At 38.9% G+C, this 27,614-nt stretch overlaps 1 protein-coding gene and 1 long non-coding RNA gene across 3 annotated transcripts in view; one reads left to right on the top strand and one right to left on the bottom strand.

The window, feature by feature from the left end:
- Nucleotides 1-19,075, bottom strand: part of VAPA (VAMP associated protein A) — a 41,051-nt gene extending 21,976 nt beyond the window's left edge. Inside the window, exon 1 of one of the 2 annotated variants that reach the window (XM_079785241.1) lies at nucleotides 18,528-19,075. In XM_079785241.1, the coding sequence (XP_079641367.1) occupies nucleotides 18,528-18,606 (79 nt within the window). In that variant the 5' untranslated portion in view covers nucleotides 18,607-19,075. The remainder of the gene's footprint in view (nucleotides 1-18,527) is intronic. The other variant, XM_079785242.1, reaches the window with a different exon arrangement.
- Nucleotides 11,834-15,240, top strand: LOC307107760. The gene is made up of 2 exons (XR_013814253.1): nucleotides 11,834-13,073; nucleotides 13,120-15,240. It is a non-coding gene; the product is annotated as an uncharacterized lncRNA (long non-coding RNA).
- Nucleotides 19,076-27,614: the final 8,539 nt, after the last annotated feature.

Here is a 27,614-nt window from a genome sequence, read left to right as displayed (position 1 = left end):
ACTGCCCCCCTTGCCGGCCTGGTTGCCCCTCATAGCCCCCCCCCCCCCCCCGACAGCCTGGTCGCCCCACGCAGCATGCTGTTCAATCGTTTGGTTGTCCTTCACTAACCCTCCTGCCGGCCTGGTCGCCCCACGCAGCCTGCTGTTCCGTCGTTTGGTCATCCCTCACTAACCCCCCTGCCGGCCTGGTCGCCCCACGCAGTCTGCTGTTCAGTCATTTGGTCATCCCTCACTAACCCCCTGCCAGCCTGGTCATAAGCAGCCATCTTGTGAGGGTGTGAGGGTCAATTTGCTTATTACCTCTTTTATTATATAGGATATTATATAGGATAGTAGGCTAGTACCACATTACAGGATTTTCCAATGGTCTGCAAACTGGTGCCAATCTTCAAACATTCTTTACTGAGCCAACTACAAAAATCTCTACATTTGAAGACACTACATCCAATGACAACAGTGCTCTTGCTTCACCTCAATTAGTTTGATTCATTCACTCACTCACATAGTTGTTAAGTATTTATTATGACCACTGTGTCCAATACTCTAGATACAAAGTTTTTAAGCTTTGGTTCTACTCGCAAGCGACACAAAATTACAAAACAAAGAATCCAAAAAAGTGATCTAGTTCTGCCTGAATTAATAAATCCTAAACCATTTTTTAAAGATATGTTTTTATTGATTTTAGAGAGAAAGGATGAGAGAGGGAGAAAGAGAGAAATGATGTGAGAGAGAAACATCAATGGACTGTCTCCTGCACACCTCCTACTGGGGATGGAGCCTGCAACCTGGGCATGGAATCGAAATCAAAATTAAATTAACAAGAATATGCATGCCTTTTAAAACAAGCAAATCTGCCTAACGCAATGAGAGGAAAAGAAATAAATCTCAAATGCAAGGTCTTTAAAAGGAACTTACTTATTTCAAGTCCTAGGAAAGGAAATAATTTTATCCTATATTTAAAGTTTTTGAGTTATAAATTATTTTCTAACAAAGAGTTGGAATGAGGATGAGATTATGAAGATAGAAATGAGAGAACATTAGAAGAAAATATATAAAGGCAGAGAACCAGTTACAGAAAAAATTTTAATGTAAAAATAGCATGTTTTTTAGGGGGAAAGGTATATAGTATACAATATACAGGGTGGAACAAAAGTAGGTTTACAGTTGTTTATATAGAAAATAGTACAATAATCAATAATGCAAGCATAAACTCTGTTTCCCACACTCAACTGTAAACCTACTCCCCACCCTCCACCCCCATATATATGAAGTGCAATCTTTCGGTTTGCTTTACTTAATTATATGGTCAAATTAGTAATTCAATTTGTATATTATTTTGCACCCTTTTTTCTTCTTTAATCCCAACTGCTTGAATTTTTTATGAGCAGCTGATTAACAACTCTATCAAATATTGGCATGTTAAAGAAAAAAACACCAATCTGTCCATTTTGCCACATGAATTCATCCACAAAATGGTTGGCTATCGACACATTTTAAACTGCTAATAGAAATAGGAGTCTTAAAGATATAGATTCCATTTCTTAACATTCTCCAAGTCCAAAAACTACTGCAGATAATTGAAACTGTATAAAATTTTATAGGGCTATTTCAACTAGGACTTTAACATGACAAAAGAAACATCTCACAAAATTTTATAACAAAATTATGTAAAACTTTTTAAATTTTAAATTCAAGTTTTCTAATTCTCCCCAATTAAAAAAAATATATCAATTATCAAAAATAAGGTAAAAGAGAATTTTTAAACTAATTTAGAAAATAAACATGTCAATTTTCATCAACATGTGAATTCTGGAGTACTTAAACTTTATATTGCCAGCAGGACTTATAAAGCTTCAGTAATAGACATAAAAATGCAAACTATCTAAAGATGAAGATAATATGTCAAAAGAAAAAAACTCCATCAATTTAAAACAAAATTCTTAACTGGATATGTTAGCCTTGTCAGTAAAATTATCTAGAATAAACCCACCTAATAAGTGAATTTGAGATTTTCTCCATTATGTTCCTCTAACTACGCCCCTCAATATGTGTTGCTGCCACCAGGCAGTTCAGAGTCTAAGCCATTTTCCTGGAAAATTAGCAAGTACTGATGACCATCAGCAGAAGAATAATCAGATTTAATAGCTATTAAGAGATCTTGAGAAGAAAGACGTTATCTGGTCTGCTTTTTTGGGTCACAGTATCCTCTGAGAATCTCAAAGTTATAAGCAGACCCCAGAAAAACATACAAGGACAAATATTCACAACAATTTTACATTGAATTTTGGGGGATAAGGGTGAGATAAGGAGATTAGTAGGGGTGGAAGGGACCCCTGAAGGCTGCAGGTTAAAAAGACCTAATAAAAATCTATCTTTAACAACACTCAAAAACAGAGAAAAAAATCTACCTAATTTACTTGCTATGAAACAATTCTAAGTCCCAGAGTAATACTATTCCTGTCCGTTATTTTTGCCTGACATTATGGCTAGGTGGTACTGTTGTTGGGGAAAATGGACCAATATGGTAGACATCCTGCAATGCCAGGGCAGACCCATAAAATGAAGTAATATGCTAATTCCACCAAATTTTCAAATACCCCTCTAAAAATTCATACTGATGAAAAACGCCTTTTTCAAATTTACCTCTTGTGAAAAACAGGAAAAAAAATGTTCTCTTTCTTCCAAAAGTTTAAACGCAAGTTTACATTACAAAAAATTATTCTAATAACTACAACGTCACTCATGATATTTGAATCATCACTACAACATATCTGTAACACTCAGCAGAGATTTGTAAGTGGTACATTCACGATTCTACCCATACGCATAAATATTCTTATTTTTGCCATTACAAAAATGTTAAAGAAAAGCAGTCAGCCCTCTATTCAGATATAACTCTTGCCTTACTTGTCTTTTTTAAAATATTTTTATTGAGGAAGGGAGAGGGAGAGAGAGATAGAAACATCAATGATGAGTGAGAATCACTAATCGGCTATCTCCTGCACACCCCACACTGGGGATCGAGCTCACAATTCTGTGCCCCAACCGGAATCGAACTGTGACCTCCTAGTTCATAGGTGGATGCTCAACCACTGAACCATGCCAGCCAGCTTGCCTTACTTTTCTTAAATGCAAACTTATCCTATATAATAAAAGCCCAGCGACCAAATGGCAGAACGACCAGACGACCAGTCGAACAGTCGCTATGACGCGCACTGACTACCAGGGGACAGACACTCAATGCACGAGCTGCCTCCTGGTGGTCAGCACGCTCCCACAGTGGGAGCGCCGCTCGGCTGACCAGGATGAGTGGCGCTCCCACAGCGGGCTGATCCCCGCAGGCCATGCCCCCCACCAGAGCACGAATCCTGTGCACCAGGCCTCTAGTTTATTTTAAGTAGGTCACAAGCATCTGGCTACTTCATTAGATTTTCTAGTACATATGTGCCCAAACATTTACAAAACAAAATACATACTTCTTTAAAATTTTATTTTCTTTTTATTTCTCCTTTATGTTATAGTTAGGGAATTATATTAAAATTTTAATTAGTTACATTGGCAGGTAATTTTCTATATGAATTTCATTTTGGGATGGTAAAAAGGACATTACAAAATATAAAATATTAAAATGGGACCTTGTGTCTCACAGTGTTTAAAAACACTGCATTATATTAACACATTGCGGAAGGATCACGAGAATTCTCACTTCATATTACAGTGTTTTACAAAGTATCATACTTTAAAAAGATATTAGCTTGTAAGAACATGTAATAAATAACTTCAAAATGTAATGGGTATTTAATTTTAAAGCATGCCTTTAACATTTATGTAAAATGTTTTTTGTACTTGTTCAATAGAAACTTACCCGGCCTCTGGGTAAAGCTAGCAATAAAATGACTGGTCCGCAATGTGTTAATAATCTTTACTAACTGAATAACTTATCCTCTTCAATGCTTAAGTAATTAAACCATTAAGAAAAACAAATTAGCTCGGCTGATGTGGCTTAGTGGTTAAAAGCATAGATCCATGCTCCAAGAGGTCACTGGTTCGATTCCAGGTCAGAGCACATGCCCAGGTTGTAGGCTCAATCCCCAGTAGGGGGCGTGCAGGAGGCAGCCAATCAATGATGTTTCTCTCTCATCATTGATGTTTCCATCACCATCTCCCTTCCTCTCTCCTGAAAATCAATAAAAACATGTTAAGAAAAGGAAAAATTAATGGTTACTAATAGCCAAGATAGGGGTTAACTTAACAGAGAAAGGTGGTAGTAACTAGGAAAGGGTACAAGGAGAGTTCTGGAATGCTGGCCAAGTTCTATTTCTTGTCCCGAGCACTGGTTACATGAGCATTTACTTTTGCTAATTCCTTACTTAGTTTTCCTTTATACAAAACAAACTTGTAATTCTTTGTAGAAAAGCTAACCCATAGACACATACAATAAAGTGACAGAGGGAAGGGGGCCTGGGGCTGGATGGAGGTAGGAGGGACATCTATAATAGCATCAACAATAAAAATAAAGTTACAGCCAAAACCGGTTTGGCTCAGTGGATAGAGCGTTGGCCTGCGGACTGAAGGGTCCCAGGTTCGATTCCGGTCAGGGGCATGTACCTTGGTTGCGGGCACATCCCCAGTGGGGGGTGTGCAGAAGGCAGCTGATCGATGTTTCTCTCTCATTGATGTTTCTAACTCTCTATCCCTCTCTCTTCATCTCTGTAAAAAATCAATAAAATATATTTAAAAATAAAAATAAAAAATAAAGTTACAAAACCTTTTTTTTTTTTTTAAAGAAAGAAAATCCTGTCATTTGTCCAACGTAGATGCTTAATTACTGGAATAATCCATTTTAAAGTTATCTAATAATATACCAGTCACCAATCACAAGAACCACCTGATACACATACTTCCTATGTTAGAGATGAAATTTCAGTTTATATGTAAGAAAAGTCCATAAAAACAAGAACATTCCACATAACTCAAGTTACATCTATTTGCAATCTTTTACGGGGGATGAAGGGAGAGAGAACTACAATCAAAATAACTCAATCTTTTAATTACATGGGTTGCCCTCTCCTTTAGTACCCTTTTTAAAAGACTATAACATTTCCTGTCACTAAGTATTCTGTCCTCACTCCACTTACAAATGTCATTGCCAATAAGCCAAAATCCTATTCCAGGTCCCAAATCCTATCAGACAGAAATATAACATATACAAATATGGCCTCTGTATAAAAAGGACTGGCCATACAAAAAAAATTGAACCTGAAATTTCAAAGGTAGGAAAGAGTTAGGGTAGCTCACTCAGAAAGGAGGTCCTAAAGTGGACTATCCTGTCTCCTTTACCTAAAAATGTATTTCAGGCATAAAATGCCCTTTATATTCAGGTTTTATATCTAAAATTCTAGTATTCAGAGTAATGACTTTTTACTAAATAATGGGACCTTTATTGTTCAAGCCTTCCAATCTTAAAAGGAACCCCATTAACCTACAGCTAATAGTAAAACCACTCTGAGAAAACAATTTTTTAAATGGTTATCATCCATTCATATTTTGATGTAAATTGCATTAGAGTTTTCTTGAATGCCAAGCTGAGTTTAGTTGCAAAGAAAATTGACTTGGGAGGAATAAGAATTCAGTTGACTTTTCCCCCAACATTTTGAAAAATTTCATAAAGAGAAACTGAAATAACTGCACAGTGAAAAATCATATCCATTTACCTAATTCTAAAATTAACATTTTGTTCTAATTACTTGGAGATATAACAATCTATCCATCTCTGTCTGCTCATCTATCCATCTTATTTTTTATGCATTCTAAAGTAAGATGAAGACATTAGCACACTCACTCCTAAAAATCTGAGCAGGTATAGCAACCTGAGTTCAATATTTGCTTTCTGTGAAGAGAATCAAATTTTAACTCAGAATAAAAAGTAGTATACAGTTTACAGCATTTCAGAATAAACTGGCAATGCACAAGAACATTTAATTCATGAACTCTGTGACATCCATTTAGGCTAGCTACTCAGAAGCCTGTTGAGAGACAATGCTCTATGGGTCCCTAGCATTTCTGCATGTTTTTTTCAAGTGGAGACACTGACAGTTTTTATGCACACTATCTTTTTAGGAATGTATTAAATAGTGAACAGTCTTGGAAAATAATTTCTTCCTCCTGAAGACAGGGTAGGTTTGTGTATTGTCCAGTATAATAAATAAGCTTCCTATGGAAAAAAGTCAGGTAGCTTTCCATGTCGCCCATTTTGAAAGATTCAGGTTCCCTGAACTCAAGGTTTCTCACCTATGATGAAAACCCACTATAAAGGTAGCATCCACCTAACCGGTGGTTCTCAACCTTTCTAATGCCGCGACCCTTTAATACAGTTCCTCATGTTGTGGTGACCCCAAACCATAAAATTATTTTCGTTGCTACTTCATAACTGTAATTTTGGTCCTACAGGTTGAGAACCGCTAGCAGGGTCACCTAAGACCATCGGAAAACACAGATATTTACATTACGATTCATTAACAGTAGCAAAATTACAGTTATGAAGTAGCAACGAAAATAATTTTATGGGTGGGGGTCACCACAACATGAGGAACTGTATTAAAGGGTCGCGGCATTAGAAAGGTTGAGAACCACTGAAAACTGAAACCCTTTGTGTTGCCGCCATGAAACTTGAGGGGGCAATGGAAACCAACACAAATATGAAGCTCATCCTGCTCACAGGCCATGAATAATGGCTTTTGTCTCTAAACCCAGGAGTCTTGTTCATGTCTTCTACCAACACCCACAAAATTGTAGCAGGCTAAGATTTCAGATCCTCCAGTTCTTGACAAGGTTTTTCTGAGTTCTTGGCTATGAGGTACAGACTGAGTTAGTGAACTCTGAATAATTAATACCAGAAAGTGCAATGCACCAAAGCATGAATCTTTGAAGAGAAACATGGCTGACCATACATTTCACATGGCACATAATCTATACTTCTCATAGCACTTTTCGCTTTCTTTTATTATTCATGCACATCTTATCTCACCCAACTAAACTATGAGCCCTTTGTGAAGAAGCATTCAATTCATCCCTGAATGAACTGGAATAATTAACACAGGCCTAAAGTTATAGCAGTTGCTAACACATTTGCTGAGTGAATATACTCTGGAAGTATGATAGAATAGTCACATTAATTCTTTTTAAACAACATACAACAAAAACTATCAGAAGCACGCATGTTTTGTTTCAAATGCTATGACTCTAGGTCTTCATAAATCATTTATTCCAACATTATGTGTTTCTTCATCCTTACCTTAACTAAAACAGCATAAGTAAAAATTCTAGTAAGACTAGATGCTCAGCTCAAATACTAGTATATAAATAATGTAACTGTAGCAATGCAGATGATGACTACTTCAATGTTTCCATAAGTTTTAGTAAATCAACAGCTGTATCACTGATTAAAACAGTTTTGCAGTTACATAAGGGTTATGTTGCTTAATAGTGTCATGTTACATTAACTTAAAATAATCATGCATATGAAGTAGACAGAATATCTACTAAGAATTCTCACAGTAATAGAATAGCAGCAGTATAATATTAAAAGTAATATAACAACAAAAGTTTTTACAATAGCTAGCTTTTACTGGACACTCACCATGTATCAGTAACTGCATGAATTATGACATTTAACTCACTCATAATAAACCTATGATAAAGATACTTTTATTATGTACAACCCCATTTCATAGGTGAGTCCAACTCAGATTCAGAAGTTAAAACACTTGTGCAAGGTCATAGAATTACAAAGCAATAAAGTAGAAAATCAAACCAGGTCTGACTCCAGAGCCTGAACTCTCCTAAATTCTGTATGTATTTTATGCAAATACTTAGCTATATTTATTTCCTAATTCATCAGCATTCCAGGTAGATTTCCACAACATTAAAGCATGAAATTGCAGTCAAGTCAGTACTATATAAAAAAAATTTTTTTTTAATAGATATTGTATTTCCCTTGGTCCTAAAGGTCAACAATGAACATTTCCTAAAACAAGAACACTAAGAAAATATTTTATAAGTTTACATCGAATAAAGTCCTAAGATATTTTCAATACAAATTTAAAAAATAGTCACCTTAATTTACCTTTAATATTTTTTTCAAACTCATTAAAATCTCAAACTTTAGATTACTTTTTAAAATCTAGATAGGATGGGAGAGATTAAGAGAGAAATTGATATTTTGGAAGAACTTGAAATAAACACTTTTCACATTATTTACAGATCTAAAGCTCTTGTTGGATTAGAAGCAAAGTATAATATGAAAAAAAATGGCCACAATAATATTAATTTTAAATTACAGGATATAAATGTGCAGAGTTACACACAGAAAACATAAAAAGAAATATAGTAAATGTTAACAGTGGTAGGTAAACATTAAGTATTGATTTTATAATCAGAAGGGACTTTTAAATCTGTATACATATTAGCTTAATTTGTTCATAAAACCTTTTATTGGTAAAGTCTTGGGGAGGGGACTAAAAAGATTCTTCTGAAAAATGTATCTTCTGAGAACGCTGTTAAATAGGTTTTTAGCAGTGGGAACAGAACTCAGAAAACAAGACCAAACAATTCATCTTCCCATATAAGTTATAAAGGTAAAATTTTGTCAAAGAGAAAATAAACTAAACAAAAAACACCATGATGTTCTTAAATGTATGGTCGTCACTGCAATTCATGTCAGATTACCCGAATACTAAAAAATAAATATATATGTAAATATAAATAAACATAAATACATACAGAGGAATATATATGGACACGTATAGGTACAAAATAAAAAGCTGTGAAAATGCAGGCTTGTATTATTACATTGCAAACTCATATAGTAAAGCCCTCTCATATTAATGATTCTTATCTTTTCAAGTTATTGTTGAAAGTATTACGTATGCCTCCCCTTTACCCCTACTGACCCCCTCCACCCTTCTCTCTTCCCACCCCCGCACCTCTCCCCAGGCTTTCACTGGACTATTGTCTGTGTCCATGGGTTATGCATATATGCATATAAATTCTTTAGTTAATCTCTTCCCTCTCCCTCTGGGATTCGTCAGTCTGTTCCATGCATACTTCCATGTCTCTGGATCTATTTTGTTCATCAGTTTATTTTGTTTATTAGATCCCTTTTAAAATTGACATCTCTATTTTTAAAACTGGTAAGTGAATCAAATCATGTCCTTAAAAAGCTATAATACTGCCCTAGCTGGTTTGGCTCAGTGGATAGAGCATCGGGCTTCGGGCAGAAGGGTCCTGGGTTCAATACCGGTCAAGGGCACATGCCCGAGTTGTGGGCTCGATCCCCAGAAGGGGGCATGCAGAAGGCAGCCTATCAATGATTTTCTTTCATCACTGATGTTTCTATCTCTCTCCTTCTCCCTTCCTCTCTCTGAAATCAATAAAAATATTTTTTAAAAAGCTATAATACAAATAACTTCTCATTCATTTAAATCTAAGTTTTGAAAATAGTACCAAATGTTCTTAGTAACCTAGTTATAGAGAACATCCCAAATGCCAGAAAAAAAGCAGCTAAGCAAACTATGTTATATTAATGACACATAAGTCATCAAAAATGATATCTATATGGATGTGTCGTCTATAAAAATTTAAGACACTGGTCTAGATTACTTTTATAAAGTAGATTATGTGTCACAATCATAAAGTTGAACATCTTCACAAATAATAAAGTTCAATTTGTTTAAGCAAGGAATTTTATTATAAAGCATAAAATCATATATAAGAGATTATCCTACCTAATAATAGACAAATATGCAAATTGACCGTACCTTCGCTATGCCCGTGATTGGCCAGGAGGCGTGGGGGGGCGGGACTCGGGGTGGCCGGGGTGGCTGATTGGGCCGGCGGGATGCTGAGCTCGCGTCACCAGCGGCGGCTCAAGCTCAGCGTCTGCGCAATGGCTGTGCTGCGGCACAGAAGGGGCCTCTGGGGCAGCGAGCTCACGTCCCACTGCGGACCATCAAAAGCGTGGGAGCTGGGTGCCTGTCTGCTCAGGCACCAGGCCTTTCAGAAGCCTCTGCCACGCTGGAGGCTTCTGAAAGGCCTGGTGCACCAGCAGACAGGCACCCAGCTCCCCCGTGATCGAAAGCGAACGTGTAGGGGACCCTACACGTGCATGATTCAATCATGCACTGGACCTCTAGTAAAGATATAAATAAGCAATCTCAATGACACAGGAAACGAAGTATAACTGGCCTCACTAGAAGAGACTGCATTCAGGGGAAACTGATTACTAGGACCACAAGATCTCTTGCCTGCTTTTCTCTCCCTCTTCTCTCTCAACTAGCTTGCTTCTACTTGCACATTACCCAAATCTGTCAGTCACTGTCTCCAAGCCTATGTGACTTTAAAAGTCTAAAGCAGGCGTCCTGAAACTACGGCCTGCGGGCCACATTGCGGGTGTTTTTGCCGTTTTCTTTTTTTACTTCAAAATAAGATATGTGCAGTGTGCATAGGAATTTGTTCATGGTTTTTTTTAAACTATAGTCCGGCCCTCCAACGGTCTAAGGGACAGTGAACTGGCCCCCTGTTTAAAAAGTTTGAGGACCCCTGGTCTAAAGCCTATCATCATCTATAGTTGTAATTTAAAGGAGGAGCATCAAAATTTTGACTAGTCAGTCATCAGCATATATATTGGCTGGTCTTGGGTTAGGTGCCCACCACTAAGCCAATCAGCATTGTCTGGGAGAAGAGGGGTCCTATAAATCTGTTTGCTGCTTAGACCTACCTGCCTCTTTATAGTCTATGGGCATGGTCCATTCCCAGAGAAATACTTCCAAACAAATCTATCATATTTCTCACAAGAGGCTAACAAAAAGAGTTCAATGAAGTTTAAAACACATATAAGTACAGTTAGGATTTGTGAACTGTTACAGGACAGTTATAAATTATATTTACTTTCAGATAAACATGGTTTTCTACTTGTCTTTATAGGCCTTGATTTGTGAAATGTTACTACATGGTTATGAACATTAGCCTTGTTTCCCATTTACCTTTACATATCTTCCCTTATTATTAAAAAAAAAAAAAAAACTTCAGACTGTGTAAAGGGCTAATTAATGAAAAATTAAATTAATTTAGGAAGGACAAACGAGACCAAAGGCATCAAGTCTAAGAGCAAAATAATTTGTTTCCTCTATTACAAAAAGCACTGAATGTTCATTGTAAAAATCTTGGAAAACACAGAAAAGTAAAAATATAAAAACAAAAACTACTCAAACCCTAAAGTAGAGCTAATGCTTGCTAACATTTTCTTCCCAAATTTTTTTCTTGCACATATACCATAAATGGGCTCATATTTATGCAACTTTTCAATGTAAGGACAAGGCTATCACCACCAGTCAACTTAATATTACTAAAAGTAAGACAATCGGCCCAGCAGAAGTGGTTCAATGGTTGAGTGTCAACCTTTGAACCAGGAGGTCATGGTTCCATTCCGGGTCAGGGCACATGCCCAGGTTTCAGGCTTGATCCCCAGTAGGGGGCATGCAGGAGGCAGCTGATCAATGATTCTCTCTCATCGTTGATGTTTCTCTCTCCCTCTCCCATCCCCTCTGAAATCGATAAAATTTTATTTTTTTAATGAAAAAGGTAAAGCACGAAGAATAAACAATGTATCTACAGACTAGACTCTCTTCAAAATTTTGTAGTTCCAGAAAAGGGATGGAATTTTCAGCTCTTATTACCACATTACATAGTATTTACACTCACATAATGGATGCATTACTATCCATCCATTTTTAAAGATTTTTTTGGATCTTATTCTGGTCCTAAAGATTGTAAAAATATATGACAGTTGAGTACAAAAAGAAAACATTTTTCTATAAAGGGGGAAAATATCATAGAGATTTGGGAAACCTTGATTAAATTCTTTGAAGTTTGAGGTTTTGATATTGTTAAATGTTGGTAATTTTGTTGTTGGGTTGCTGTACTAAGCTACCTTTTAAATTTCCTTTTAAGTAAGACCTTCCTTAACCAAGCAGAGATGGTCTGTGAAGAAAGTCTAATTTGTTAGCAAGCAACCTTTTTTCTCAGAGGCACTTCCTGACCTTTTTCCTGTTGCTTTTATATCTTATCTTGACTGCCCAGTAAAGTCTTATCTGCCTTTCAGAGGGGATAGTAGTTCATCTAGAATGGATCTTGCTTTCTTTCAACCGTAAAAAGTTGTTTTAAAAGAAAAAAAAATGTTTTCTGGCTTATTATAGTGTACAGACAACAAAATGTAATATTATTTTGTATTTCTACTTAAAAAATCCTTATAAAAACTTAAATGTGAAAGAGGGGCTGTTATTTGCAAATGCTTGTCTACCAGGTTTATTATAAGTGAAATGTGATTGAAATTACTTAATAAAAAATTTTAAACTTATGAAAACTTTTCAAACATTCATAAAAACAGATTCTAATGAATCTCTATGAACTTAAATTTCACAACTTCATATACTTAAGTCTAATATTAGCATTTTACCATGTTTGCTTTTTTTGCTGCAATATGTTATCATAACATTTCAAGCCTAAATACTTGAGCTTGCACTTCTAGGGAAAAAAAATTTAAAAATATAATCATGACAGCACTGTTGCTTAATAAAACCAAAAATAATTCTTTAATATCATCTAACATTTAAATCTACTGAAATTTTCCCAATGTAACTGGTTTTTTGTTGTTGTTGGCTTGTTCAACCTGTGAATTGTAGCCAAGTTTTCTTAATCTAAACAGTAACCCCCCCAGCTTTATTTTTTAATCATGCCATTTACTTGTTGAAAAAAATCCGTTAAAAGACATCCAATACTAATAACATGGGAATTACAGGAGAAATCACCTGTCTTAGTAATGCAATCAATGTTTATTAGGCAATCATCCCATGCCAGATCTTGTTACTATGGATTTCAAAATAAAAGAAATGGATATAACCTCCAGCAGTCCACAGCACAGTTTGGGAGAGAAAAGTATGTGAGCATAAATACTATGTAATGTGTTAAGTGCTGTCGTTACAGGTAAGGACAAACTTCGATAGTGCATGAAGAAGGCAGTGACCAACTCAAGACTGGGAGAATCAAACACTTCAGGAGAAGGCAGTGACCAACTCAAGACTGGGAGAATCAAACACTTCAGGAGAGGAAATGATTCTTAAACCGGGTAGACTGCCTGACAGGTGTGAAGAACAATACTCTATAAACAGAGCATGTGCAGAGTCTTCCAACAGCTTAAAGTGTTTAGGAAAATGGTTTCATATAACCAAAACTATGGATAGAAGAGAAATGAAGAAGCAGGGAGTGGATTTTGGACTTATAATGGGAAAGTATTGCAGATTCTTTAACCAAGGGAACAGTATCATGTTTTCATTTTTCAAAGGATAGTTCTAGCAGCAGTGTGGAAGACAGGCTGGAGAGAGAGAGAGGGTTACTAGAGATAAAAGACACCAGGTCTGGTGTCTAGTAGATAAAAGATAATCACTTGAAATAAAGAAATTATCCAAAGTCCAGAACTGTCCCTGAGTAACACATTCCTATAACCAAATGCCTACTAGTCACCTCTTCATTAATATGTTGAAAGAACCTAAACATATCATATCTAATGAGTCATGATCTTCCTACCATTCTCCCACACATCCCCAAATAAAACAAATACATTTGGTCCTTATCCAGACATAGGTTTCTTCGTTTCTTCCCTCAGTGCATACCACCACCATTCCTCCAGTTATTTCAGAAATCTCAGTAAGCCTGAAATCTCAGAGACATCCAAGATATCTCTACTCTCATTACACATATCTAATAGACCACCAAGTCTCATTGGTTTTTATCTCTAACTTTTCAATAGTCCAAGTTGTCACCTCTTGCCTGGATTGCAACGAGGCCTAATTCACCTCTATCTCCCAACTATTATTACTTCATATTGCTACCAGAATCAAATGTATGTTTAAATACAAATGTGATGTCACTCCATTCCCTCTACCTCTACTATTCTACCCCACCCCGACCCCCAACTTAAAATCCCTCAGTGGGTTAGGATATAAAAGAACTCCTTACTTCACCTACTAAACCAACACCACACCCATCTTGTTTATTTCTATTACCATCACACACTGAGTCTTTCAGCCTCGTAAACAACATGTTATTTAACATGTTCAATTTTATGTTAAATAACATGTAAATATTTCATGTTCCCTCCTAGAAAGATCCGCCACAGGATCTTTCTAGTTCCTTTTCCTTTCTTCCTCACCCAAATAACTTCTACTCATTCATAGGAAATCTTAGTCCAATTGGATAGCCTTCCCTGACCAGATCAAAGTCTACTATTTTATATTCTGATAGCTACATTTTCTTCTTCTGATTATATAATTAGTGTCTATCTCTCCCATTAGAATTGCTTCATAAAAAAAAATTTTTATTTTACCCAAAACTGTAGTTCCAACAATGATTTACCACACATTACACAAAGCAAAAACTCAAATCTTTATTGTATAATTGAATGAATTAAAACAAATAAATTTAAAAATATATACACATTAAAGGAGACAGGTTCAAGAGCTGTATCTGGGGTGTAAAAATGCAGACTTTAATTATTAGATGTGCAGAGTATTTCTGGTATGAGTAATGATGATGCAACTAACTTAAAAAATATGGGAAGAGCCCTGGCTAGTTTGGCTCAGTGGATAGAGCGTCAGCCTGCGGACTGAAGGGTTCCGGGTTCGATTCCAGTGATTCCAGCCAAGGGCACATGCCCAGGTTGCAGGCTCGATTCCCAGTAGGAGGCGTGCAGGAGGCAGCCAATCAATAATTCCCTCATCATTGATGTTTCTATCTCTCTCTCCCCATGTCCCTTCCTCTCTGAAATCAATAAAAATATATTTTTAAAAATATATATGGGAAGAAAGAGTAGGCTTAGATAGTAAAAAACCAGTATGAGTTTGAGATGTCTGAATAATAACTAATAATTAATTAGTATGTATTCCAAAACTGACTGTAAAGTCTGAATTAAAATACAGATTAGAGTGTGTAACAATGTGTACAAAGAGAAAGGAAGGAAAATAAAAACCCTCAAAACAATGAGATTGAACAAAGTTCAGAGATAAGACTGAAACCAAATCAGAAGCTCAGAAACATTAGCACTTAAGAAAAAAGGCCACAAATGAGACAAAACTACGAATAGATGGGGAAAAAATAAAACATTATACAATACAATACAATACAATACAATACAATAATAAAAATGTTAGGGACAAAAAACAGTCCCTTACGTGTAATGAATTTCCAATCTGAAGTCTAAGTCAGATTGGAAATCACTGCCAGGTTTTAAACAATAGAATCTGAAAATATCTACTTTTTCTTTACTAATGTAACAAGAGAGTTATTACTTCATTACATCTAAAAGCACTTTCATATAAACAATTATGTAAAACACACAATAAATTTTTAAATACAATATTGAGATATGTAGAAATGTATTAAAATGGTATCTGCTTCTCCACAATTGTGGTAAGTGCTGATTTCATATCATTATGATTGTTACCCCGTATAACAGAAAAACTTCATCACCCAATCTCAGAATGATTAAATGAGTCACTCTTAGAGAAACCATACCTGAAATGTAGAGTCAAAATAATTCAAATAAACCTACTATGAAGATGACATTCGGCAAAACTATCCTTTAACAGACTTTTACTTAAATTAAAAATTATAGGTGATTTAGGGCAAGTCAAAGTTAAATTACTTTTTATATCCTCATCAAACTAAGCATAAAGTGACTGTTGATTCTAAATGAATGTCCTCACTTAGTGTTGAACTGTGCATTAGAATACAGAAAGAATTCCATTACAGCAAACTACCTTTGACTAAAAGAATAACTTTGAGGAAGGAATCAAATGACACCAAGTGTCACCTCCTAATTCATCCTACTCCTCCTCCACTTTCCCAATCCTCCCATTATGCATCTTTAAACAGAAGAACACAGCAAACCAATAGCCATACATTCTCTACATCAGTGGCAGAGCAAACCATCACTCCCTTGCCCAACACTCTACTCTGCCCCCCATCAACTGAAAACAAAGCTTTTACTAGAAAGTCTCCTAAAGGAATGGGTGAGAGGAATGGGAGGGAAGGGCCTTCTTTCCTCAACTTGTTTTGCCTCCTCCATCTATATACTGTCTGTCTCCCTCATTAGTCTCCAAGTTCTTCAAGGGCATTTCACTGTTTTAACTGTACGCTTTCTCCATTAAACCACAAACTGAATCTTTTCTCCACCTTGCTTAAGGTGGAGAAAAGAATCCCAAAATATAAGCTGATACCTGTTGAATGAATTATTCAGTTTAATACTCTTATAAATACAGGGATAGCCCAAAGCTTTCAGTAAATGTTCACTAAATAAATGACCCAACTGAATCTGTGTTCCTAAACTTTTCAATGAAACACTTTTTAAAAGTCAGGCTTAAAAGGTAGCCATTGATGACCAAACATTTTTAAATGAGACTTATGAATTACTTTCATCCATAACACTAGAACAACCTGTTCTATCATGAGAGCTACTAATTCTTCAATATCTAAAATAAGTGAAATATATGGGTACGTCATTGTCTAGGGCTTTTGGTTGTTTAACTTGCTTCTATATTACTAGTTTCTTACTATAGCAACATTACAACTTCTCTAGGGAGAAAGCCTCAAACTTTGTGGAAATTTCCTGGCCTAAAACTAGTTTTAAAGGCTTCTAGGTCCTTAATAGCAATATACACATGGTTATCTAGTAGAGGAAATTTCCTCTCTGTAAACTCAGCCTGTCAGAAAGTAAATGCAAAAGAGTTAAATTCTGGGGAAAAATTAATGATTACCCAGAGGCATTTTTTTCTTTCAGCTAAAACTATATAAAATCATCCACACACATAAACTTGATATAATAATAAAATGCATAGTGCCCCTCAAAATTACTTCGTAGTTTTAAAACCAAATCTTTATCTAACAAGCAGCTCACAGACATTTCCACTGAGAAATTTGCAAATGCCCTGCAATGCTTACAAAAATAAAGGGGTTATATAATATTACTCTGACGATAATACCTGAATACAATGTTTTAAAATTTCTACAACTAAAAACTTTCCATTGTGAAATAATTTTTCTTTTGGACTCAATCTTGTACCATAAAAAAAAATCAACATTTTTAAGCAGTGGGGTGGCTATACATTTCCCAAAAACTGTTCTCTTCATAGCTACTGAAACTGAAATACACGATGCTGAGTCCTCCAAATGGGAACTTACTTTACACTTAACTGAAGATAGGAAGGCATCTGCTTTCTATTTGGGATCTTCACACACTTTTACTACTTCTAAAAAGAAGCTGTTCACAGTTGAACTCTCTTCCCTAAGGTACCCTACATATTAAAAAGCAAATGGGCCAAAGAGCCCCTCAGATTCCTCAGATCACCAAGTCTGATCAATGCCTGTGGGCAGTGCTGCAACAACATAAATCAACGGTGCTCAGGGCCGGGTGACACCGCATCCGCCTTCTCGAGCGGGGGGTTTGTTGAGAAACCACACACGTAAAGGCAAAATCCACATACACTGAAGACTCGGCAGCAAAAAGAGCTCAATTAAAGGGCTAAACGCGAGCCGACAAGCACCCGGCCCGCCCTAGGCGGAAGGTGAGCCGAAATGTCCTCTCCCAGGACCAGAAGGCGTCTACTATGAACCTACTACTCCCCGTTCTGGAGCTGACGCAGAGCCTCCCAGCCCGCACGCGCCTGGGTCCCCGCCAACACCACCGGCTAAGTCAGAACCCGAAGACTTTCCGGGCTTCTCCGCCTCCCTCGCTCTCGATGGACCTGACAGCCGACTAATAAACGGGGCAGCAAGGTAGGCAGCAACACCCTCGGCGAGAAGCGAGGGCGAGCTCCACCCGGCCCTTCCTGGGAGGTGGATGGAGGCAGCGAGGGCCGAGGGGTGGTTCTCTCTCCGGGAACCGTGTCCAGGGGCCGCCGCGCCGCCGCTCGCCTCACCTCCCACCTCCTGACCACCCGCGCGGGTGGCGGACGCACTTGCGCCAATCGCAGGGCCCCCCCCCACCCCCTTCCCACCGTAGACCGGAGCGCACGCGGTAAGGTCACCACCCACCCACGCCCTCCCAGACCACGCCCGTCGTTCCTCGGGGGCCAAGGACAAGTGCCAGGCGCGGGCAGCAGCGCGGGCAGCACCAGGAGGCGCCCCCGCGGGACCGCAAGATGGCGGCGGCGGCAGGACCGGGCCCCTCCGCCTCTCCCGGGCCGGAGCGCGCACCGAGATGCGGGCGGGCAGGGGAGGGAGAGGGCCCGGGCGCGGGGCCGGCCAGCCGAGAGCCGGAGCGAGGTTCCGCCCGAGGATGGCAGTGCCGGGGCGTGGGGGAGGGGTCGCTCCCTGGGGCCCCGGCCGCAGACATTCCCTCCACGCCCATCATCCACTCCAAATCAAGCCCTCCGCCCGCCGCAACCCAGTCTGCGGCTGCCTGCTTCCCTGCCTACCTTTGAATTTGAGGTCTGTGGGAGGGTCGAGGACCAGGATCTGCTCGTGCTTCGCCATGGCCCCAGAGGCGGACGCCATCGGAGAGACAGCGCAGAGCGGGGGCGCGCCCGCGGCGGCGGCGGCTTGCTGGCTGGCTGGGGACGATGGCGGCGACGGCTCAGCCGAGCTCTACGCTGGGGTCAGCTCACGGCTCCCGCACCCCGACGCCTGCCGCTATGAGGCCGGTTGTTGGGCAGCCCGCTGGTTCAGCAGCTCGGGGTCTCACAACTGACTCAACCCCACACCAGCCGCCCGGCCACGCGCACTGCGATCCTCAGGGCCCCACGTGATGACTTCTGCGTGCCTACGTGCGCGCCCCTGCGGCCGGGAGCCCCTAGCGCACGTCCCGCCCTCGAGTTCTGCCCTACGGGGCGCGGGCTGGTGCGCCTGCGCGCTCCCGGCCTCACCGCCGCTAGGAGTACTCCGCCAGCTGTCAAGGGAACGGGTGTGGGCAGAGGGCGGAGCTAAGCTCCTTGGGACCGACGCGGTGAGCACCGCAGAGCAAGGGGGCACAATCCTCGGTCACGTTTTAGCTCCTATTACGAAACTGGAGAACCCGCCGTGGCAGTACATCGCCATCTTCCAAGTGGGAATGCCTAATAAAAGGAAGGAGTAGTCAGACTCATTCACAACTCCCAGCATGCTCCATGCGGGGGCGGAGCCTCCGCCCAGGGCCTGGTCCCTTTGCGGCACTGCGCGATGCTTGCTGGGAATTGTAGTAGTGGTTGGTTGTGGGCGGGAAAGAGACTGAGGTCCGTTGGAGGCTAGTCGGGTGGGGCGCGATGACCCTCATTTTGGCTCTTAGAGAGCATCTTGTTTGCGCTAAAAAAAAAAAAAAAACACAACAATTTGGAGACTGATCCGAGGTCCCCTGGTTAGAAATAAAAAACATTCTCTGCGAAAAACACGCCGGGATTTTTCGGTTTGCTCTTTAATTCTATCTGTCCCTCTATTGGTAGAGGTGAATTCTCTGTCGTGTTCCAATCCAATCTCTCCTGCTTCCTGAAAAAAGATGAGGAAACACATCTCGTTTAAGAAGCAAACGCGCCGTTGGGGAAATCTGACAAGCTAGAAATAAAAGTCAAAATCTACAGCATTCAGTTGCTGTAGTCTGTTCTCCGTTTTGGTTAATGATAAACCCAAACCAAAACAGTTGTCACGTTCACATATTGGAAATGAATTCCATCTGCATCGTTTACAGGAGCATGTAGCAAACTGAAAAATCCCAGCAGCAAAGTTGCTGACAAATCTTTAACCGATTGACAAGGTAATCGGGGACAGGAACATTAAATGAAAAAAAAAATTGCATATGCTGTAAAGAAACCTTTAGAGTAATACCCGAATTTAAATCCCTAGAAGCACCACGAAACAGAGGATATATTGGTGCTGCTGCCATAAAAGAGCAGCCCAGTTTTTCCGGAAAATAAATGAGACAAATGGAACAGTAGGCTGGGCGTAGACACAAAGTATATCTGGGAATAGCCCTCCGGAATAGCTAACCTAGCATTCATAGAAGACTGTGCTACACAAGAGTCATGTATCTTCAGCCATGAAAAACCTCAGAGTTTAGGAGCGCTTAAATCATTTGAAAAGCATATTCTAAGTGTACCTTTACTTTGATTTCTTTTTATTCACAAATTTATTTTGAAATTTTAATGATTATTAAAAGAGTATACAAAAATTGTATGTTTATAAAAAGCAGTTTAAGATTTTTTTTTAAGTTGAGGTTGACATTCACGCACAGGATGGTGTCCCACATACGTTTAATTATGAACTGACAACCCTAAAACTGACACAAACTCCTTTTTTTTTTTTTTTTTGCTTGCCTAAGAACTCTTATCCATGGGCAAGTTAAGCCTGGGCTGAACTGGCTCTGGCTCCTCCACAGCTGGATGGACACTTCATAAGGAAATCTCCAGTCTGCAAACAGCCAATTCGCAGGGATAGCATGGTGAGAAAGATCCCAGTCACTCTTTTATGGGACAATGGCTGCCCATTCACCCTGAGTTCAACAGGAAGCTGAAATGGGATGTATTCCCGTTTCCAGTCTATATGTCATTAAGAAACATCTGCTGATGTAAGCTGTCACCTTTGGAATCAATTGTTTTTTCTCTTCTCAATATTGCTTCAAAAATCATATAGGCATAGTCTTAATGTGGATGTGAATTTAAATATGTGGTAGGCCGAAACCGGTTTGGCTCAGTGGATAGAGCGACGGCCTGCGGACTCAAGGGTCCCAGGTTCGATTCCGGTCAAGGGCATGTACCTTGGTTGCGGGCACATCCCCGGTGGGGGGTGTGCAGGAGGCAGCTGATCGATGTTTCTCATGGATGTTTCTGACTCTCTATCCTTCTCTCTTCCTCTCTGTAAAAAAATCAATAAAATATATAAAATAAATAAATAAATATGTGGTAGTCTACTAGTAAGAATACATGAAATGTTTTTTGGAATAATTCTATTCTATTTGAGAGCATTGCATTAATAATGACTCAGAGCCCTCCTGAATCATCTACCCCTCGTTAAATAGTGCTCTAGTTCAGTGGTTTGTGCTTGGGTGTTTATTAATACCTTTCTTCTAACAGTTCAAAGTACTTTATAAACATTATCACATGCTACTCAGAACAACCTTATAATAGCAAGTGTTATTTTTATTGTTAAATATGAAAATAAAAACACAGGTGAGAGCATCTCATGTCAGTAATAGAGCTAAACTATGGGGAGAAACTCACCCAATTTTTCATTCTGTGCATTTTTGTCCTTTCTAAAGCCACAATAAAATGGCAAGAGTGATTAAGGCAACAATTTACAATGTAATTGACTTCTCTATTGTTTAACAGTTAAGCTTGGAACAGAGAAACAAGGGGCCTAATGTTCATTTTTGCATTGATTAATGCAGCATATAGTTGTCTCTGATATACTAGCATAAAAATATATACTCAAACATATTTCTCTAGATTCAAGTTTTCCTGAATCTAAGAGGCATGAAGGCCTTGAATATTACTTCAACCTACTTGATTACTAATAGTAGTCACCTTTGAACAAATTATCTCTTATAGCTTTGGCAAAGATAAAAAATACACTTGTTTTCAGTACAAATGGTAACAAAGTATACCTTGTCCAATAGTAAAGTTTAACATGTCTAAAACATTGAGGTTCTCTATATTTATGAATACGCTTATGATCAGTTCTCTGCATAATTCAATTCAGTAAACATTTATTTTTTAATGTTCTTATTGATTTTAGAGAGAGAGAAGGGAAAAGGATAGAGAGAGAGAAATATCGATGAGGGAGAAACATTTTTTTAAAATATATTTTTGTTGATTTCAGAGAGGAAGGGAGAGGGAGAGAGAGAGAGAGAGAGAGAGAGAGAGAGAGAGAGAGAGAGAGAGAGAAACATCAATGATGAGAAAATCATTGATCGGCTGCCTCTTTCATGCCTTGTACTGGGGATCGAGCCTGCAACCCGGCCCTTCAGTCCACAGGCTGATGCTCTATCCACTGAGCCAAAGCGGCATACTTTCAATAAATATTGAGGCAGTAAATGAGTACAAACTTTGTTTCTGAACTGCTGGATTCAAATCCTGTTCTCCACTATGTGGTCTTTGCAACTTACTTCACTACTCTGTGCTTGTTCTACATTGCCGGGGCTGACTGGCAGACCTGAGTGACGGATGAACAGATTTCTCTGACATAGGTTTCTGTGAAAGAGGGCTAAGGGACTGTTTTACTTTAGAATTAAAAAGCAGTCCTGTTCGTCTACCTTCTTAGGCTTTTATTGTCACAACAGCTTGAGCTAAAATTAACCTCTAGATACAATTAGTAGGGTAAGTATCCTTGAGGAAGTGTATGCTTATACAAGATCAGGTCTTTAAAGACTAAACATAGACACTAGCAAAACGGGGGATCGGAATTGTTTGGAAAAGTCAAGGTAGGGGCTGCCGCCTTCGGCAAGGTCCCTCAGAGGCCTTGACCTTTCAGAGATCCCTCCTTTTAGACCTTCCAACCAAGTCCTGTGCTTCCCCACACTACATCTGTCAATTGGGGAGAATAGTACCTACATCTGAGGTTTCTTATAAAAATTAAACGATTTACTCTACAGGAAGAGCTTAAAATAGTGCCTGGTTCCAGGACTGTTCCCTTATTAATGTTAAATTATTGCTATGTGCCCGGCGATAAACCAAGAGACGTGGTTTTCAGCCCTTACAAGCTTACATTCAAGTAGAAGAGGCAAACATGAATGCTCTTTTGCATTCAGGATTCTGTTCTTGAAATAAGTTCAACCAGTGAATTACACTCATGTGATGTTGGAAAGTTCTACGTGAGAGGGAGGGGGCCAGTGTTCTGTGCCTTCTGGCTGTTTTCCTGCTGAGGCAGGAGCCCAGAGACGGGAGGCTTTCTGCGCAGCGTTCCAGCACCCATGTACTAGTACTAGCTTCCTGGATATCAAGAGGCAGTGAGTTGCTGCAGAGTCAGCAGAAGCATGGTTCCTTCTGGAGTCCAGCTTCCTGTTCCCTGGGTCAGAAGTAAGCAGTGCACCTCAAAGGCGGCAGCTGCCCTGGGGGTGCAGTTCAGTCTTGCCCTGGGAGGCATTCCTGGAGAGCCTGGTCTAGAGCCTGCTCTCCCACCCTGCCCCAGCATTTAACAAGCACCTCATTTCCTTTGTTGTGTTGCTTCCTGCTTCTGATAGTAGGGTGCTACAGAGAGGCAGGTGTCAGGGAAGCCAAGAGTGGGTCAAGAAGGTGGTCAACGGTGTAGAAATCTGCTGAATTGTGCTATAAAGTGAGGAGTGGAAAGCTTTCACCGGACAGAGGAACAGGATGCTGGAGGCAAAACCTAATTGAAACAGTCACTTCACACAAAGAGCTCTTTCTCAAACGGATGGATATGCTAGAGAGTGATAGCCAACCGAAATGCGCACAAGGTCAGTGCATATCACAGGGAGGCAATACTTGTATCAATGTGGTTTTGTTGATGGTGCTTATTGTAGCATTTTTGTCAAACTTCTGTGAGAAATATAAATTCCAAGACAAGGCAGATGGAAGCTTCGCCACATAAAATCAAGTCTGGAAGAAGAAGAATTAGGAAAAGACGTATTCTGGGGATGTTTGTTTGTATGACCACTTAAAGCAGTTAAAAGCTATAAATGAATCATCTTTGTATATGAAAAATAATTTGAATAATATGTGTTTTCTCAATCTTTTATACTGTAAAAGCAATACCTGCTTATTGTAACAAGTGACACAATCCAAAAGCAAATGAATTAAGTTTCCTCTTATACTTCCCGATTTCCACTCCACTGAGGCTAACCAGTGTTAATTGCCTGAGTTGTGTATCACTCCCTAACTTTATCCATACTTATAAAAACATAGCTAGTTTGTTTTGGATTTTTCCCCAAGGAACATATTACTATGCAATTGCTTTATTCACCTAACAGTATATTATGGATATATGACCAGGTCAACTGAAATAGATCAAACTCAGTCTTTTTTATTTTTTAATCCTCACCAGAGGATACGGTGTATGTGTGTGTGTGTGTGTGTGTGTGTGTGTGTGTGTGTTTAATCCTCACCCAAGGATATGTTTTTATTGATTTTTTTTTTAAGAGAGAGGGAGAGAGAGAGAACCATTGATTGGCTACCTTCCGTAAGTGCCCCGACTAGGGATCAAACCTGCAACCTGGATATATGCCCTGATGGGAAATAGAACCTGCGACCCACTGGACGATGCTCCTACCAACTGAGTCACACCAGCCAGGGCCAAACTCAGTCTTTTAATAGCTGAGTCCATAGAATAAATGATCATTCTATGGTACCATTTGTTCCCTATTGATGAATGTATAAATTGATCTAGGCTTTTAGCACAACTAATAGCACTGCAATAAACATCTTTATTCTGTCCTGATCATAGGATGCTTTTATTTCCATAAGGAGATACCCAATAGTGGAACCACTGGATCAAAGATATCTCCCTATTTTAAGACATACTGTATACTGTTTATCCAAAGGGTGGTTGTAGTTCACAGTTTTAATAGGAATGTGTGAGGGTGTCGATCTCTCCCATTCTCACAAGTAGATCCCACCCCACACCAGCAGCAGAAGAAGGACCATATATAAGTATCCTTAAATTGTTTGGGTCAATAGTTTTGGACTCCAAAATTGTACATTTCTTTTTAATCCTCATCCGAGGATATATGTTTTAATTGATTTTTAGTGAGAGGGGATTAAAAAGAAATGTACAATTTTGGAGAGAGAGAGAGAAAAAAAACATCAATGTGAGAGAGAAACATTGATTGGTTACCTCCAGCCAGGGATCAAACCCACAACCTAGGCATGTGCCCTGACCAGGAATTGAACCCACAACTTTTTGGTGAACAGGATGATGCTCCAACCAACTGAGCCACCTGACCAGGGTCAAAATTGTACATTTTTTTGAATCCATCTTCTTCCCTTCTCTAGATTGCAAAGATGATAGCACCTATAAGCAACCAAATTCTCTGTTAGCAAATAATGTGCTCTCTCCCACAAATACAATTATTCTTAAAGAAACCCAAACAAGAAGAAATCTAAAGATACCTATGAACACTAAATCCACATATGATACCTTGACTGACTTCTCATAGTCTCTGAACACACAGACTTCTTTGTCTAGCCCTAAGCACATCGAGAGTAGCTGTGTGTGCAGAGCACAGATTTGGACGTCAGACAGGCTGAACTGAAGGTTCCACCACTTTTTGCCCTGTTGTGCAGTTAAACTCTATGGTCTTATCTATAAAGTGACAATACAGCCTATATTTAATATTCCTTATGATTACTAACTCATATGATGTGAATAAAGTGCTTAGCATAGTGCTTGGTAAATAGTGAGCTTTTAAAAAATATTACAAAATTTGATTTCACCTTTGAAATGTGTCAAATATATATAAGGCTGTAGACATTTAAATCTCCTAGTGAAATACTTAATAAACAGATGATAATTTTCTAGAGTTTTCTGAAAATGAGGATTAAAAAATTTTTTTTCCAATTGTTGGTTAATGATCTGTTTTGGGCCAACCTGCTACGGCAGACATAGAGAAGTCCAATACCTAATTTGAGTCTAAAGAAGTTGCTGGTCTAAATTGATTTAAACAACCATAATCCAATATATAATGTGAGTTAAAAGAAGCAACTGAAAAGAATTATGGAAGAATAGGAACAGGAGTGATTGACTTCAAGGAAGTTGGATACACAAACATTTCAAGATCATGGCATTTTTTTATGTCCAGGTTCTCTCTCTCTCTCTCTCTCTCTCTCTCTCTCTCTCTCTCTCTCTCCTCTCTCTCTCTCTCTCTCTCTCTCTCTCTCTCTCTCTCTCTCTCTCCTTTCTAAGATTTACTACTAGAACAATTTATTTTATTTTTCTGGAGGGTTTTTGGTTTGTGTTTGTTGTCATGTTTTGTTTTTAGTTAAGAACAAAAGCATTTGATGTTCATAGCAGCATTATTCACAATAGCCAACAGTTGGAAGCGACTGAGGTGTCCATTGGCAGACATATGGAAAGCAAACGGTGGTAGATACATACAATAGAAGAGTATTCAGCCTTAAAAAAGAAATTCTGGTCCTGGCCCGGTTGCTCAGCTGGTTGGAATGTCATCCCAGACACCAAAACAGGTTTTGGGTTTGAGTCCTGGTTATGATACATACCTAGGCTGCAGGTTCCATCCCAGGTCGGGGTGCGTGCAGGAGGCAACCGGTCAATACTTTTCTCTCACATCCATGTTTCTCTCTCTCTCTCTCTCTCATCCTCCCTCCCTTCCTGTCTCTCTAAAAGCAGTAAACCTATCCTCAGGTGAGGTTTTTTTGTTTTGTTTTGTTTAAAAAAAAAAAAGGAAATTCTGACACAGGCTACAATACAAATGAATCTTGAGGACATTATGCTAAGTGAAATACTTTGAGACTATGCAAATACTGTTTCTAATCAGACTTCAACTCACTAATTTTAGTATCCATCAGTGATTTTTGCCTATAACAATTACAGAGGTGTTTACCTGACAGTGATAGTCTACTTCCATCATTCCTTCTACATTTATTTGTTGGACTCTACTGTAAAAAAGCAGCTGTCCCTTCTCCCCACATTTATTTATTTTTCATCTAAGTATGGACCCATGGCTATCTTATTATAATACAGTATCATTATTTTTATTATTGCTCACTTTCTTTCACATTTGACCATTGGGAGCTCCTTCAGGTTGGCTCATGTGTTGTTTCAAAGTGCCTCCATCATTTTTTATATTATTTATTTATTAATTGGTCTGAGAGAAAAAAAAAAACATCAACTTGTTGTTCCACTTATTTATGCATTCATTGGTTGATTCTTATATGTGCCCTGACTCGGGAACGAACCTATAACCTTGGTGTATCAGGACTATGCTCTAACCAACTGAGCTACCGGGCTCAGACTTCAAAGTGCCTCCATCCTTTTTTGAGCAATTCCTTACTTTAGATATCACAACATGTTTCAGGATCACTCTACAATTCCCTGCCAGATCTCAGAGGATCCAGGCCCTTTAATTTGATAACGGTATTTGGAAGCCAAGGTTGGCCGGCCACTAGATGTGCTCATGCTACTAGAATGTCATCACCTTTAGGCCCTTTCAGTGGACAAAGGTAGGAAATACATATAATACATGTAATCTCAGAATCGCTAACCCATTTCCTTGGAAAACAGATTTACTGAATCGAGGATGACATTTGTATACAGTTCGTTTTGTCTTTAACTTTATGGTATGCAGTTAAAATACTATTTTCTAAAGTTACTTAGGTTAGTATTTTTCTGCCCCACCCTCTTCACTGCAGTAATCTTATTCACTTGTAATGCAATTCAAATCACTTTTTTGCTGCCTGTATTCCATTTGCCCATCGCCTTTGTTTTAATTACTTTGGGGAGAGGAGAGTATGGGAAGCATTAACATGGGTCTAATAGTCAGAAATATATATATATTTCCCATTAGCTCAAATAAGCAGATACATGTATATATATTTTTTTATATAAATCGCATTTTTACTTTAAGG

This window comes from Cnephaeus nilssonii, assembly GCF_951640355.1.
Source record: "Cnephaeus nilssonii genome assembly, chromosome: 11".
NCBI lineage: Eukaryota > Metazoa > Chordata > Mammalia > Chiroptera > Vespertilionidae > Cnephaeus > Cnephaeus nilssonii.
Note: the sequence above shows the minus strand (reverse complement) of the source record. Positions and strands in the feature narration are given on the sequence as shown.